The sequence below is a fragment of the Protobothrops mucrosquamatus genome, unplaced genomic scaffold (genome assembly GCF_001527695.2).
Source record: "Protobothrops mucrosquamatus isolate PMUCROS unplaced genomic scaffold, P.Mucros_1.0 scaffold356, whole genome shotgun sequence".
NCBI lineage: Eukaryota > Metazoa > Chordata > Lepidosauria > Squamata > Viperidae > Protobothrops > Protobothrops mucrosquamatus.
Genome location: NW_015386691.1, coordinates 265,362 through 281,389, shown reverse-complemented (window position 1 = coordinate 281,389; position 16,028 = coordinate 265,362). Strand labels below are relative to the sequence as shown.

The 16,028-nt window shown below is 36.4% G+C and overlaps 1 protein-coding gene across 5 annotated transcripts in view; it reads left to right on the top strand.

The window, feature by feature from the left end:
• MAPRE2 (microtubule associated protein RP/EB family member 2) overlaps nucleotides 1–13,776 on the top strand; it is a 67,535-nt gene extending 53,759 nt beyond the window's left edge. For all 5 annotated transcript variants that reach the window (XM_015815622.1, XM_015815620.1, XM_015815625.1 and 2 more), the window contains 5 exons: nucleotides 3,075–3,220; nucleotides 5,199–5,412; nucleotides 10,502–10,641; nucleotides 12,738–12,896; nucleotides 13,437–13,776. In XM_015815622.1, coding sequence (XP_015671108.1) covers nucleotides 3,075–3,220; nucleotides 5,199–5,412; nucleotides 10,502–10,641; nucleotides 12,738–12,896; nucleotides 13,437–13,508 — 731 coding nt within the window. In that variant the 3' untranslated portion in view covers nucleotides 13,509–13,776. The remainder of the gene's footprint in view (nucleotides 1–3,074; nucleotides 3,221–5,198; nucleotides 5,413–10,501; nucleotides 10,642–12,737; nucleotides 12,897–13,436) is intronic.
• Nucleotides 13,777–16,028: the final 2,252 nt, after the last annotated feature.

Sequence of the window (16,028 nt, the reverse complement as noted above, 5' to 3'; positions counted from 1 at the left end):
GAGGCCCTCCCTTCAGCACTGCTGGTAGGATGATTTCATGGGACTCCTTATTTATAGAGGCTTTGCCCTTGTGTCTTCAGGGAGGTAGAAACCCCTTTTTTAAATTTTATGATGGTCCAATGTCCTTTGATTCCTAATCATCTCTAATTTTGAGAATCATGCTGATATTTTACATTTATTACTTTCATGGGAAGCTAACTTCATATGTAAAGTATGTAAAGTTCAGTATCTGGCCAAATAATTCTCACCCCTGAAATATGTGATTAGTTCATGTTGTCAATATTGTAGTGATAAGATATTCACACTGATTTTGGCCTTAGTGAAAACTGTTCTTGGGAGAAAATGATAGATTTAATTTTCTCTCTCATTTTGTAGCTAGTTGATTAGAATCATGACATGACATATCATGTCTCTGCTTTCAGTTTATCCATATGTTTATCCTTTTTGTGATATTATTTGTAAGCTTAATAAATCAATCTTTCATTTCTGTCTTTTTTGTTGTACAATTGCCAGATCTGTATGGTGACAGATAGTGTATCATCTGCCTTCTGTTAAATTCTAAACGAAGTACAGAATTTCTGTATTGTAATTAGATCAAAAGAATTACCACTTTTTGCAAATTCTCTGTAGCCCACTTTAAATATATAATGATTATTGACAACTGAATCGATACTCCAAAGAAAATTAAATCTTGAGTTTTTTTAAAAAAATATTTCCAGAAATAGGTAAAAGCAATGAATATTTTAATGTTGCCTGACTTTAATTATGGTTCCTTGTAGGTGCAGGGTGTGCTCTTTGAAATGCTTCTTTTAAAGTTATCTTCCTTTCTACAAGTTATGCAATATAAATACGAGGGCAATTCGGAAATAAACCTCCATTAGGTTATCAATGACAGACACTTGCAGATACAGAACTTTTATTATACACATTAGAAAACTACAACATTACATTACTTTTCGATATAATCGCCATTCAAATTGAGGCACTTGTCATAACATCTTACAAGGTTTGGAATTCCTTAGTAGTAGTCACCACGATGTAAAAAAGATGTTGAGACTTTAGAAAGAGTACAGAGAAGAGCAACAAAGATGATTACGGGACAGGAGGATAAAACATATAAGGAACGGTTGCTGGAATTGGGTATGTCTAGTTTAATGAAGAGAAGGGCGAGGGGTGACATGATAGCAGTGTTCCAACATCTCAGGGGCTGCCACAAAGAAGAGGGAGTCAAGCTATTCTCCAAAGCACCTGAGGGCAGGACAAGAAGCAACTAATGGAAACTAATCAAAGAAACAACCTAGAACGAAGGAGAAATTTATTAGTCTTTCTGCCTTTTACTGAAATTCTGCAACTGAAAAACTTTTGCTATTTCCCCCCCCACTCAGTTTTGTATGACTTCTGGCTTGTTTCTCTGAAATTGTTCTCATGGCTTTCAGGTTATGGCAGCTTCTTTTTTCTTGATTTAATGTCAGGAATTTATAAGCTATCTAAAGTTTTCACTGGGACTATAAGTACTCTTCTGTGAATAAGTACAACATTTTTATAATTTTGGTGAGGAATCTCTAAGCATAGAGAGAGCCATTTTGGTCTAGTGGTTAAGGTATTAGGCCAGTGGTGGCGAACCTATGGCATGGGTGCCAGAGGCGGCACTCAGAGCCCTCTCTGTGGGCACACGCGCCGTGGCCCCAATCCTAGGTCTTCAGCTGGGTTTTACAAAACCTTTTCGCTTTAGGCCTCCGCCACCATGTACAAAAAAAAAGGTTCAATCAATCAGTCAATTTCAACTTCTCGCGGAAAAAGATCTTGCAAAGTTAGAATTGATTGAACTTTTTAGTCCCACCCAGTCTGCCGTTACCATCGCAGCCACGCCCACCCAATAGGCCACACCCAGCCAATGGGCCACACCCACCCGGCACCCGACGATGCATAAGTGGGTTTTCGGTTGCAGTTTGGGGACTCGGTCTCTAAAAGGTTCGCCGTCACTGTACTAGGCTATAAAGCAGGAGACCATGAGTTCTAGTCCCACCATAATCAAGAAAGTCAGCTGGGTGAGTTTGGGCCAGTCACTTTCTTGAAGCCCAACTCGCCTCACAAAGTTGTTGTTGCAAGGAAAATAGGAAGAAAAAGGCATATAAGATATGTTCACCACCTTGTTTATAAAAAATAATAAAGGTAGGATATAGATAAAATAATACTTAAATATTAAAAAGTAAATGCTTTGAAAATCATTGGTTCTTAAAAATCAGTTAAGCACTTTAACTTTTAAGATCTGTCCAATATGCTAATTTGTCTTGCTTTGACATATATTCTGTAGAGACTTTTTGTACTGTATTTACTGGAATGTGTCTTGGTAACATTTGTTACAATTCTAATATTGCAGATGTGCTTGGAAAAGCAGCCACATGTTAAAACTAAATGTACATATTGCTTCAATCTGATACCAAGATAGGTTTGATATTTAACCCTATTGTTGCAACTGGAATAAGTAAATCTAACAAAGAAGAAGATTTGTAATTTAAGGTTGACATGAGGGGTCCTTGGTGCTCTCTGAGCTTGCTTGTTTTCATTACCCAAACTAAGTAACACCATCAATGCTAGTAAGGAATGCTCTTTGCTCTCAGCTTATATTCTGGTGGCTTTCCCTGTTGGTATTGGTGGGTTTGGTCTTAGAGCATGGGTGTCAAACTTGCAATGTCACATGACGTGTTTCGACGTATTGTGACATTTTTTCCATTGCCGGCAATGGGGTGGGTGCGGTTTCGGCATGACGCATCCAGCCCGTGGGCTGGCAGTTTGACACCCCTGTCTCAGAGATTCTTTCATTGGACTGTTTGCAGTTGGCATCTTTGGCAGTTTTTTGATTGGGGTATTGTTTATTTGATTGTTGGTCTGATGTTAACCTTAGAGTTAATCTATGCTGATCTGGGTACTGATTGCTGGTAGAGAGATGCTCGGTCTTTTTGTTCCTTTTTGGGCTGGGTGATAAGTAAGTCTATTTACTTTGTTTCTTTTGACATTTGGCTAGCTTATTTGCTTGCACTGTAACTAATATAGGCTCTGTTCTCTTGTTCTAGGAGCAGCTTACTGTCAGTTCATGGATATGTTGTTCCCAGGGTGTATTAGTTTGAAGAAAGTAAAATTTCAAGCGAAGCTTGAACATGAGTATATTCATAACTTCAAACTTCTGCAAGCATCATTTAAAAGAATGAATGTGGATAAGGTAAACATGGTTAACCTGAATTTTTCATGCAACAAATCAATGGTGCATTTAGAGAATTTTGTATTGTTCAGTGATGCATTATTATATTTTATTTATTTATTAGAGCTATTTTAACCTTTCTTGAAAATTTAAGTAGCACAGAATGTTAAGTGAGACTGACTGTATGTTATAGAAAAGACTGGTTCTTAAATTTAAATGAGATGGATGTCATTTAACTTAAAAGCACTTTTCAACATTGGAACAGATGGCCTATTTAATCAATTGACTCCTTTATACATTTTACCGCCCTTTCTATTATACATCACTCAAAGTGGATTAAAATAATTAACATTATAAAATGTAAAAATAAAAATAATATAATTACAATAAAGGCAAAATAAAAATCACCATCATTACAAGCAAGTGAATTCAAATTGATTTAACCTTTTTCAAAATACTAGTAAAGTGGGAGATAAATTCTTTAGCTTGCATATCATAGCCTGGAGTTGATAAAGAGAAGGACTTTTCCCATGTACAGTAGTACCTCAGTACTCATACTCGACTAGTACTCATACTCAGTACTAGTCCCTGAGTCCAGGTTTCTTCTTAGCAATAGTGCCTCTGTTGTGTCTGGACTTATTAGCTCTTTATGTAGTGTAATCAACATTCAGGCATGCTCATTGCTTCTTTAGAATCAGAAAGTAAGGCAAAATAGAGAAGACTGTCATTAGATACTTATTACAAAATGCCAAGTCACTGTGCCTGTCAGTTTTATAGATGTTAAACAACATACAGAATAAGATAAATCCCTACAGAAATATAGATATTATTGTTTAAAATTAGTTGCAATGTGCCTCACTAGCTTTCAACATTATTTTTTTCTAAATCTATATATAAGAAGATAAACATACATTGTTAAGATATTCAAAACAGTGATTTCATGAGCTCTCAAGACCCGCCTACCAAACAAGGGATTTTTGTCTATATTCATAGTAAAAGTGTGGAAGTCTGCATAACCTGATTTTCAAGCCTCACTCAAAAGAAGTTCAAAGGATTTGATTATATGTTCCACTGAGAGTCATAGAGGGACTATCTTTGGATTCCAAATCCACGTCCATCCTGGCTTTGATAGGATTCCATCCATAACCAGATCCTAGCACCATCCAGGTATCATGTCAGGTCTTCCTGATACCACAACATATCTTGCTGGCCCTGCTACTATAACTCTGGGTGACCTTTACGGATACCTTCAGATATATTTTAAATGGTAGTGGAGAGACGACCAAGCTGTGTGGCATGACTTAAGAATACCCAAGAGTTTGATCTGTTCTCATCCACCATCTCCGATTAGTAGAAGAGGCCACTCAAGTAAGAGAACTGCAGAAGAATAGTGCTCCCCCCCCATCCCAATCTGATTACTTGGTCCAGGAAGTTATAATGGTAAGTGTTATTGAATGCTGTCATAAGGTCAAGCAGAACCAGAATAGTTCATCCATCCCAGTTCCACCAAAGGTCATCAAGAAAAGAAAAGATGTGGGTTTTTTATTCCATACCCAGTGTGAATCCTAACTAGAAAGATTCCAGTTTATGCAGAGCTGTCTATAATACTATTCAACCATCTATTTAATGGAAAAATGATGTTTGAAATTGGTGAAAGGTATTCTAAAAGTGATGACTCCTTTTATAGTAGCTAAAATAAATGTATTATTTTATTCACTAGGTATTCCTATAAATAAATATGCTCAAAAGAGAATTGTTCTCTAGTCTTTTAAAAAGCACTGAAAACATGAAATATATTAAATTTCTTGTTGAAGTTATGTAGATAATATCAAGGGCTATAAGTTTGGGTGGAGAAACAATGCAAAATTTTGCATAGTAATATTTGTTATTACATTTACTATTTGGTATTGCATTATTGTTATTAGCATTTGGAAACATTTTTACTGAAATTCTTCTGTGGGCATTTTAAATCACTGATTTGCCTTGTTTTGTCATACAGGTCATTCCAGTGGAAAAATTAGTAAAGGGACGTTTCCAAGATAACCTTGATTTCATACAGTGGTTTAAGAAATTTTTTGATGCTAACTATGATGGGAAAGAATATGATCCAGTAGAGGCTCGGCAAGGCCAAGATGCAATTCCACCACCTGATCCTGGGGAACAAATCTTTAATCTGCCAAAAAAGTCTCATCATGCAAACTCTCCTACAGCAGGTATTTATCCATGATTGTAAACTGTTGCTATTTACAGTTGTAATTTTTGAATAATATGTTAAAAATACTTCATTAAGGAATTAACTTTAATAGACAATGGCTTTCTTTCCACATTACATCATATAACATAATGTGATTTATTGGTGCTTTTGATGTCCTCTAGGAGTGTATAAAATATGATAGTTCACTTCCCAAATAGAGTTTATATAAAATTGTCTCTTTGGCAAGAAGAGTAAATTTATCCCAATGATGTTCTCTTTTAGGATGAGTCATGTTTGGTTTTCCTCTTGCCAAAACCTGCTTTCCGTCTTTCTTCAGCATACACATGTAAACAAGTGCACTTCTGTATGTAATTGTGGCTCATATATACTGTATGTTCAGTTGCTGATGTAGCAGCTGTATACTGTGATATTTTAGGAATCCTAGGTTTTCCATTAGCTTGTACCCACATTCTGAAATGATGAGGATAGGGCTGTTGATGGCATTTTATATTTTCTACTGAATTATTTGCATGTATATTTCATAAAAGAACAGTACTAAATCTTTGGTTATTAAATCTCTTGAAATCCTTCATGCTTAAAAGAAGAGCACATTCTTAGCCACTGTTATTAATGGGCATATTTAGAAATGAGATGTATGGCATCTCCTCTTTACTTTATAGATTCCCTCTTACTCTAGAACTTCTGGTGTAATCTAGTTTTATAGTAACTTGAATGTTTCCAATCCCCAAGTGCTAGCCCAGTAGACAAAAGTAACATGCATATACATATACTATTTGCCATGCAGATTTTCTTTAGTGATTATTGGTTTGATACTTACTTGCATTGTTCGTATAACAGGAAAACCTACAGAAAAATAATAGAGCCAGTGCAGTTTTCAGTGCTGCAACATTTTTCAGCAAATATATATATTTTTTAACAGAATGTCTTTATATGTAATGAAATCCCTAGAATGATTTTCATTCTTAGATGTCTTCAATAGCATTTAATTTTTATCCACATCCTTTTATTATTAGCTGATTATGATAGCTGATGATTGAAAATGATTGCATTTTGAAGGCACAAGATGGAGAAAGGCCACTCTAGCTAATGCTAAATCAGGTAATAAGGAAGCCACTAGGCCAGTGGTTCTCAACCTGTGGGTCGGGACCCCATTTGGGGTCGATCGACCATTTCATGGGGGTCGCCAAGCAAGGCTCTCTGCCATTTTTTTTGTCCACCATTTTTTTCCCCTTTCCCGGCGGGTGCCTTACCTCCCTTGGGCTGGGCCAGCTGGTGGTCGGCCTGCTCTGTCTCTGCCGCTTGCCAGCTACGCCTCGGCAGGCACAGGGGGCGGAACCACGCATGCGCGGCGCTCCCAGGCAGGGAAAGTCCTCGACTTACGACCGGTTGGGTAGTCCTCGACTTACGACCGGTTTAGTCCTCGACTTATGACCGGTTTAGTCCTCGACTTACGACCGGTGGGTCGCGGCATTAAAAAGGTTGAGAACCACTGCACTAGGCATATGGAACACATTTCTAATTTGAGCTGTTTCAAATTCAAAATGCCTTGTCTTAAGTTTGAATGTCCTATTTTGAGTACAACATGGGCTGTTCCAATTTGAGAACTCTTACACACATCCTTAGAACTTGCCAATAATATATCATTTTTAAACTGCCTTGGATCTACTGTAAGTGGACAATTTCTGGGGTCTCTACTAGATACCAATTTTTTTCTGACCAACTTTTTTTAAATTATCTGGACAAATGATACACACACATTCAGCAACTTCACAAGAAGAAAATAGATTCGGTCTAGTTTGCCATCATGGCTGCTGCGGCCGCTGGAAGGCGAGATCCATCTTCTGTGTTCGGTTTTGTTCCACTGCGGGACCCTGGAAAGGGTTGAAAGTCGCCCTGTAGCGGCAGCGAGCAAGGAGGGGACCCCCGCTTGATCGTGGGAGGGCAGCATCCTTCTGCTTGATCCGGGGCAGCCCTCCAAACCGGCGGAGGAAAGACTGGCCACAGCAATATGGCTCTTCACTAGGCTGCAGACAGCCGAAGTAAAATTTACCACCAGACACTTCTAAAGCAACGCGAATGAAACTGGGTGAGATCTGATCTTCTCCCTAAGTATTTTTCTTCCTGTAAAAGCTGCCCGAAGTATCTTTCCCGCTGTGAGGAGAGAGGGAAGGGAATTTCTATCCCACCCTCTAAGAATAGCGGCAACTTACTACCCAGGGCAGTTAGAGCACTAAAAGAATAACATTAATCTAATTGGATTTATATATTTCTGAAACTTGGGGACCAAAAGTTTTCTTATTTTCACCGAAGACTTTTGTTTTTATCTATAAAAAAGAAATAAAATTGGAAAAAGGACTATAAAAATTCTGGACTTAAAAAACAACGTTATTGCCTAAAGGAGACTTGGCTTGAAGCCCAGACTACAGATAAGACTCTTTAACTTTGATAAATAGCATCTGTGAGAAGTTCAGCTATAAAGAGAACTTCTGGGTGGCATGGCTGGCCTCCTTGAACTATGAATGTAAACCTTTATTAATTTTTAGAGCTGTATGTGGGGAATTGCCTTCCTATTTTTTTATCTGAGGAATATTGGTCATTATTGGAGATGATGAAATACCTTGGATTATAAAATCTTATTTGACAAACGACTTTTACTATGAAGACTACCTACAAACACGTGAAATAGAGGTCCCATACCCAGCTATAAAATTATTTCCATCGTCTGATTTTAAAGTCCTCCACTTAACGCACCATTAAGAGAAGATGGATGCAATCAGGAAAATATTCTTTCCATGTTAAAATCAATACATGAAACCATCCTTTCAGCTTGTGATGAAATAAGATGTTACAGAAAAGAACAAGATGTCAGCTTAGATATACAAACCCAAATTCTGACTACAACTAAAGAACTAACAACGCAGAAGGTAACAGAAGAAGTGGAACAATCAAATATTAAGACTCAATTGACCAACAAATACAGCCAATGGAATATCCAGAAAAGGGACTGACAACACTGAAAATGGAAAAGACTTTCTATATAAATCAGAAGAAATTTGAGGAGCAAGAACAGACTGAATGGAAGATAAACATACCAGGACAATTATGGGCATTTGGAATAATAGGGAGACGATTTAAGGAATACAAATGGGCTAGCCCTTCCAAAAAAATGGCAACTAAATGATCTCTCTTATTCCAAACAATATATATAATAATAGACATCTGTATTTGATGATTTAAAAGCGTTGACATGGAAGGCTAGCTGGCAAAGAAAGAAAGCCAGAATAAGGCTGAAGAAAATTGGGGTTTTGTTTTATCAGAGGGGATTTTATATTACTAATTAGAGGGTCAAAGGGAGGTTGAGATAAGGGAAATTTTGGTCATTAAATTTAAAACATTTGGAAATTAGTTGAAAATAAGGATGCTATTTGTGTAATACTTAAAAATTAGACCCAAAAGAAAAAAATATTATATGTTTGATTTATTGATTAACTCAGACAATATATATAATGGGCTTTGATTTATTAAAGGGGATACTGTATTATCAATTATTAGATGATGTAAGATGGGGGAAATAGATAACTTTTAGGAAATAGAACAAGATTATACCCAAATAGATGAGATGTGTATTTTGAATATTAGATTCTGTTATGAATTGAGATAAAGGAAACTTTGGTTACCTAAAGCCTGGAAATTATAAATATCAAATGTTAAATTTGAATATTGATGGGAAACTAAAAATTGGGAAAAACCAATAACAGGACATTGACTGTAAAGATTGAATGTAAAAATAATTATGTATGTATAAGCTAAAAAAATATTGATAAATGTAATAATGATGTTTTTATTTAGTTGATATAATAAGAAGTGTATTAGCTTAAATATGAGATAGTAGATATTAAGGGAAAAAGAGGAAATATTTGAGATTGTATTTTGAGATTTGTACTAAAGATTTTTGTATGTTACTGAACTATTGATTAACCCAGCCACCATGTTGCTTTTTTAATACCTAAATGTAAAATTAGAAAATTAATAAAAATATTATTAAAAAGAAGAAGAAAATAGATTCTTATAGTTCTGTGGAAGAAGAGATGAGCGAAAAGGAAAATAGTACAGGTAATAGTCACAGAATGACCTGAAGGAGCCTAATTGAAACTGGAAGTTCCATTGCTCTGTGAAGTAGTTATTAGATGACCCCTTTGCACCATTTAGTGACAGCAGTTTCAATAGTCCCAGTTGTGATTGTTAGGCTGGATCATGCCATTGTTAGGTGAGGATCTCAGACTTCTCCTACCCTGCTGTGCTCGCCTCTATTTCAACTCTCCCCGATTGCTTATCTCCACCCCATCTCTTCCCTTTGGCTAGCCTGCATTCTGCTGGCTACCTCTGCTGACCTTTGACATCTTCTACCTTCTGCTGGGCTCCCTGCCCCTATACCATCCTGGCCCCCAGGCTCCTGGCTTCTGCAGTCTCAGCTTATCACACATTCCCCTGTGTATTCCCAATGCCTACCAGGATTCTGTGCACCAAATACAGCTTGCTCTTTTCTTGCAGTTAGGGATCTTTGTGAGGTCTGCCTGCTAAAGGAGTGAATAAAGTAATTATGCTGCCGTCAACATATATAACATCAAATTTCCATTTTCCCCCAAGTTCTTTGCCCATTAGGCCTAAAAGAAAAGTCTCTGGTTTTATCTTTATATTCACTTTAAGAATCTTCTGTATTAAAATATGAATCCTTCTCCAATATTGCTTTTTTTTTGTCACATGTCCACCATAAATGATAAAAAAATCCTTCTTTACATTTACATTTCCCACATTCATTTGAGATACCTTTATACTTTCTTGACAACTTATTGGATACTGAGACATCATCTTATAAAAAAATTTCTTTTAAATTATAATTTAATATGAATTTTAGACCTTTTGTCCATATATTCTCCCATTGTTTAAGCATTACATTATATCCAAAGTTCTTTGCCCACTGAATCATACAATGCTTTACCTATTCATTCTCCAAATTCATCATAGTTGTTTCCTTAAGTCTTGGTTTTAACTAATATTTTAAAAACTATTTTAATATATTTTTTCAGGTGCTGCCAAATCCAGTCCTGCATCAAAACCTGGCTCCACATCATCTCGTCCATCTTCAGCAAAAAAAACACCGCCAAGCAGTTCAGTGTCAAAATCTGATAAAGATTTGGAGACACAAGTCATACAGCTCAGCGAACAGGTAAATATGCTTAGGCCACCAAAATGGGAAATAACTCTGCATATGAGCAAAGCAGTGAAATCTTGAATGATTCTAAACAGATAACCATAGCAGTTCTCAACACTTTGGTGCCATGTGACTCACTGGAGCTCTTAACACTTTTCATTTTGCAACAGAAATCTCTTCCTTGTTCCTTCCACCAAGTTTTTCAGGTGTTCTCAATACAATTAAGTACTGTTTATTGCTGACCTACTTGAAAAATCATTACATCTTCAACTAATTACCTTAGTTATTTTTATGCCAGTGTAGAAACCTGGGATGATAACATGAAAAATGCTTTGTAAACATTTAGTCAAGTGGTATCTCATTATATCATCATAGTAATTGTGTAACATAAATCAGTGTCCTTGAAGAGTTTACATATTTGGTTGGCCTTGTTGAACAACCCAAAATATAATCATTTTACCTCCTTTCCCCAAGAAAACCCTATACTATTGGTTTTCTGCATAGAGGGTCTATGGGAAGAATAGAATAGATGCTACAGTTAGAAGGTACTTTCAGATTTTCTGTGTAAAAATCTAGTATTTCCTGCTTGCCTTTTATATACCTGGGAGCAAGAAAATCTTTCAAGTTTAAATTAGCTTAATAAAAATTCCTGTTAGTATCCTAAAGATGGGCCTTTTGGAGGGAAAGGTTGTGGAGAAAGTGGTGAGGTGAAACAGATTTTCTAGAATCTTGGCAGTCAGGATTCAAGCTATGGTACAATGGAAACCACACTGATCATTGTCATAGATAGCTGGCAGTGAGGTGTGAATGGTGGGAACCCAACCTTCTGTTAGATCTTTCAGGAGACTTTAATATTTCAGTATCCTTCTGAAACACCTATCACAGGATTAGGAGGCACCACTCTATGATTGTTCTACTAAGGAAGTAGAGTAGTTGGGTCTAATGAATGGTTATGCGTGCGTGCGTGTGTGTGTGTGTGGTTACCAAGCATCCAATATGAAGTGCCCAAGAGGTTAGTTCTTTCCCTTATGGGGTCCTTGGTGCTCTTTGAGGTTGGTTGTTTTCTTGCAGGTGTTTCACTACCAAACTAGGTAACATTAGTGTTTGAAGGGAGTGGGGTTTGTTCTCTTTTTATATACTGGCAACTTGCCCTGTCAGAGTTTGTGGAGTGTTCTGCTGGTTTAAAGTTAGTCTGGAATATCCTTTTTGCTAATGAGCACAGCTAAAATCCTTGACTTGTGACCACAATTGGGATCAGAACTTTCATCGCTAAGCAATGTGATCATTAAGTGAGTTATGGCTAATTTTATGACTTCTGTGCTGTGGTTGTTAAGTGAACCATATGGTCATGAAGCAACTGTGGCTTCCCTCATTGACTTTGCTTGTCATAAGCCTTCTGGCCTTCACCTGACCTAGAATTCTGCAACCATTGTAAATACATTGCTGGTTGCCAAGCACCCAGATTTTGATCACATGACTATGATCACATGACTATGCAGCAGTTGTAAGTTAGAGCAGAATTCCCCAACCTTTCATTGTTGGCGGCCCAGAGTGGGGGGGAGGGGGGAAAGAAGGGATGGTTTTGTGGGGAGGTGAATGCAAACACCCATTGCTCGTTCAAGTGGGGCTGCCAGAGCCTGAGACGCTCACACAAGTGGGGCTGCAAACGCTTGCAATGCTCACGCAAATTGGCGACACTCACACAAGTGGAGTCGTGAACACCCGTGATGCTTGTGTGAGTGATGCTGCATGTGTACACACCTCGCTGGCCAGCTACTCATGTGGCCTGGTGGCCAATAGGCCGTGGCCCAGGGCCCACAGGTTGGGGACCCCTGAGTTAGAGGACTGATCATTAAACAAATGGTTGTAAATTGAGGACTACCTGAATAGAACAAGACCACCATTTTAAAGCTTGTCCAAATGATGGTAGAGAATACTTGAGATGTATTATGGAAAAACATCAAAGTTAGAAACAATTGAATTCTTCAGTATGTAGTACAAATATGTTTCTAGATGTTGAATGCATGTGAACATTCTGTTTGCCTAGCAATTGTGCAGTTTGTATGATTTGCTATATAAATATACAGTTACCTAAATGTTTATTTTCACAGGTACATTCATTAAAACTTGCACTTGAAGGTGTGGAGAAGGAGAGAGATTTCTATTTTGGAAAATTAAGGGAGATTGAGCTTCTATGTCAAGAACACGGAGAAGAAAACGATGGTCTTGTTCAACGGTTAATGGAAGTTCTGTATGCTTCAGAAGAACATGTAAGTCTTCATCATCTATTTTTTCCTTTATACAATAGCATAAATAATGTAGTTTTAATGGAACTGGATAACATTCATATTCAAGATCTTCCAATGTTGTCTCTCTATGCTATTTATTCCACAAAGTGGGTTTAGCTAAGGCACAGAATTTCTTTGTAGAAATTATAGTCCATAAAAGAATTATGAATATTCTTCATAATAAAAAGAACCTGGAGGATACAGATTAGATCAATAGACAGAGAAAATGTCAGCTTACCATCCCATGATCCCCCATGAATCATATTCATATTTGAAACTCAATTTCCCTGTATAGAGGTTTCTTACTCCATCTTTCCTTACAATCCTTGCTTTAAATTAAAATAAAAATGGTAAGTAATTCGGGAATGTGTATAAGACTCCTAACGATTTTAACTATCTAGGTGGCAAAGATTAAGAAATATTGAACTCACTTAACATTTTTTTAGAAAGATAAGCAGACAGAATTTTGCTTTTAGCGTTTGATCAAATTTGTTTTTTTGTTTTGTTTTCTACTTTATATAGGAGAGCCACACAGAAGAACATGAAGGTGAAGAACAGGTTCATGAACAGCCCCAGCAGCAGGAAGAATACTGACCATCTGGCATATTGGCTATTTCTGATTTTCTGTGGGAACTTTCTTTGGAAGAATGGAATGTGTGTGGCCTCAGACTTGAAACCAATCACTCTCTGTCTGCCATTAACATAAATGTACCATAGTGAGTGTCAGCCAACTTGCCAAGATGTGTTTTGCAGAAGTCTTCTATCAGCGTTTGCACCTAAGAAGGTCTGCAAGTTTTGTTCCCAGTTTCTACCACTGCAACGTCACTATCTGGCTGCTTGAAATTTGTTCAGCTTTTTAAAATATATATATAAATATAATATATATATATATTTATTTTTCCTTCTGTCTTAAGTATGAATAACATTTGTAATTTGTTCAAAACTATTTATATGGGCATCTCTTACAACAAAAAGTACTATTCAGTTAGGTTTCTCACATTTCATGGTAATTCGGTGCACTTGGACATTACTTTGGACAAAAGGCAAAAGTGGGAAATAATTGAAATAGACAAATTCAAGTAATTTCAAATATTTTCCCCTAATTAGAACAAAAGCACACATACTAGAGCTGTAATGTTTCTGATGTCATAATCCAAAGCATGCTAGAAAGCTATACAGTGTATCTTATAGTATTGGAAGATGCATACATGCCTGCCTAATCTTTCTTTGGACACTTCCTTCTTCTAGAAAGGTTATTCCTGTTTCAATTCTATATTCAGTGTTTGTCAATTTAAGCATTTATACCAATCTTTACAGTATATATGTCTGAAGATGTCACCTATATTCCAATCCCCACTGCTGGCTATATTGATTATGAAAACAAACTTTTACTTTTTCTTCTGTGTAAGAGCAGAAACTAGTGGTTGGGCATGTCAGAATATTTACTAGCAGTTACACAGTTTATCTTCTAAAGATCTTCATACATCTTTTTGAAATCTAAAAGTCAGTAACTCAAATACACACAGATGCAATGCCAGTATCCAGGCTGTATTGGTGGGAGATTACTTATTCAGAAAGAAAAATTAAGCGTTATTTTAGTCTGCCTGTGGCAACTGAATAGATTGGTAGCATGAAGAAACAAATCGCTGGATTACAGAAATATTCATTGCCATGAGTTCTATTAACTTCTAGTTAAATTTGCACTTAGATTGTGGCATTTTTATAATAGAAATAAATCATATTAAAACATTCTTTATTGTTTAAATTGCACATTTTCACAGTCTAGTTATAGTATTTTTCCATTGTATTCACTGTTTTATGTTTTGCTCAGTTTTAAATTGGATTGGTTTTAAGTATTCTAGCAAAAAAACAAATAGAATTCAGTGTACAGGTTATCATCACTGAAGGTCTCAGTCTACTCTAGATGTGGTCATAAATGCTAGTTCTATTATTACTATAAATGATGTGTTGCATCTTTCAAAGTTTCTTTTTCTCTGAAATTTCTTGCTTCAGAATGATACTTAATTATAGCTCAGGCAGCATGTATTAGAATCTCTCTTTAATCCTGTAGGCTCAACTGAAGTTGAATTCCATCTCTTCAGCTCAGAAGAATTTACAAAGCTATATACTATGCCAACTCATCACAAATAAAATAACACTTCCACCTTTTCTAAAAAAAATAAATATTTTTAAGGAAAAGGATTTGATTTCTCTTGGCAGGCATAATCAAATTCATAGCTATATGCTATCATAATCCAACAAAAAATCCATAATTATTATTGTTATGCCACCTCCAAAATGTTTCTTGTGCTAAAAAACCCCAGAGGAAGTCATTATTTTTGAACACTCCCATCACCATCAATGCAGTCATGTCTGTTTCTTTTTCCTTCTAGGAAATTTTTAAAATACTTCCTTTTGAAGCGCTTTTTGGGCTTTTCAAGGTTTATTTCTAAACTGCTCTCATCCAAAGCCTCTCTGCTCCCCATCCTGTCACATAGGAATATTTTGTTTCCATGGGAGGAGAGTAATGTATCTGGTTTTCTTCAGTCCCCTTTGTATGACTAGTCGATGGAGCATTTTTCCCCCCATTTGGAGATGGGAAGTGGCTGGCTTAGGAGGCAGCAGGGTAATAGTTTAATATAAAACCTGATCTGCTCAGTTGTGCTGAGGGGAGAGAGAGACTCTTGGAAGGAAAGAGGACCCCCCCTCCCCTGTGGTAAGTAATCCTGTTATTCCGTTACAGTTTTAATATGTATTTGCAATTACTTTTACTGAATAGCACACCATAAAGCTTTGGTTATATATTAAATGTAAACTGAAAGGAATGTAAACATGTATTGTTAATTATAAATAGATAATGACATAATAGATGCAAAAGGTCTTATTCAGATGTACCAGTCATTTTGCATTACCCACCAATTGTCGCATGACAGAATATACTTTTTTTGTCTCTGAATATGTGAATAATTTGATTTGCGTTTATCTTTTTACATATTTAATAAAAAAATGTTACAATCTGTCTTGCTAAAGTGAGCTTCGTGAGATCCTGTGTTGGGTTTTATGACTTACAAATGGTATACAATTTTTGAGTTGCCAAAGTTTTGTACACAGCAT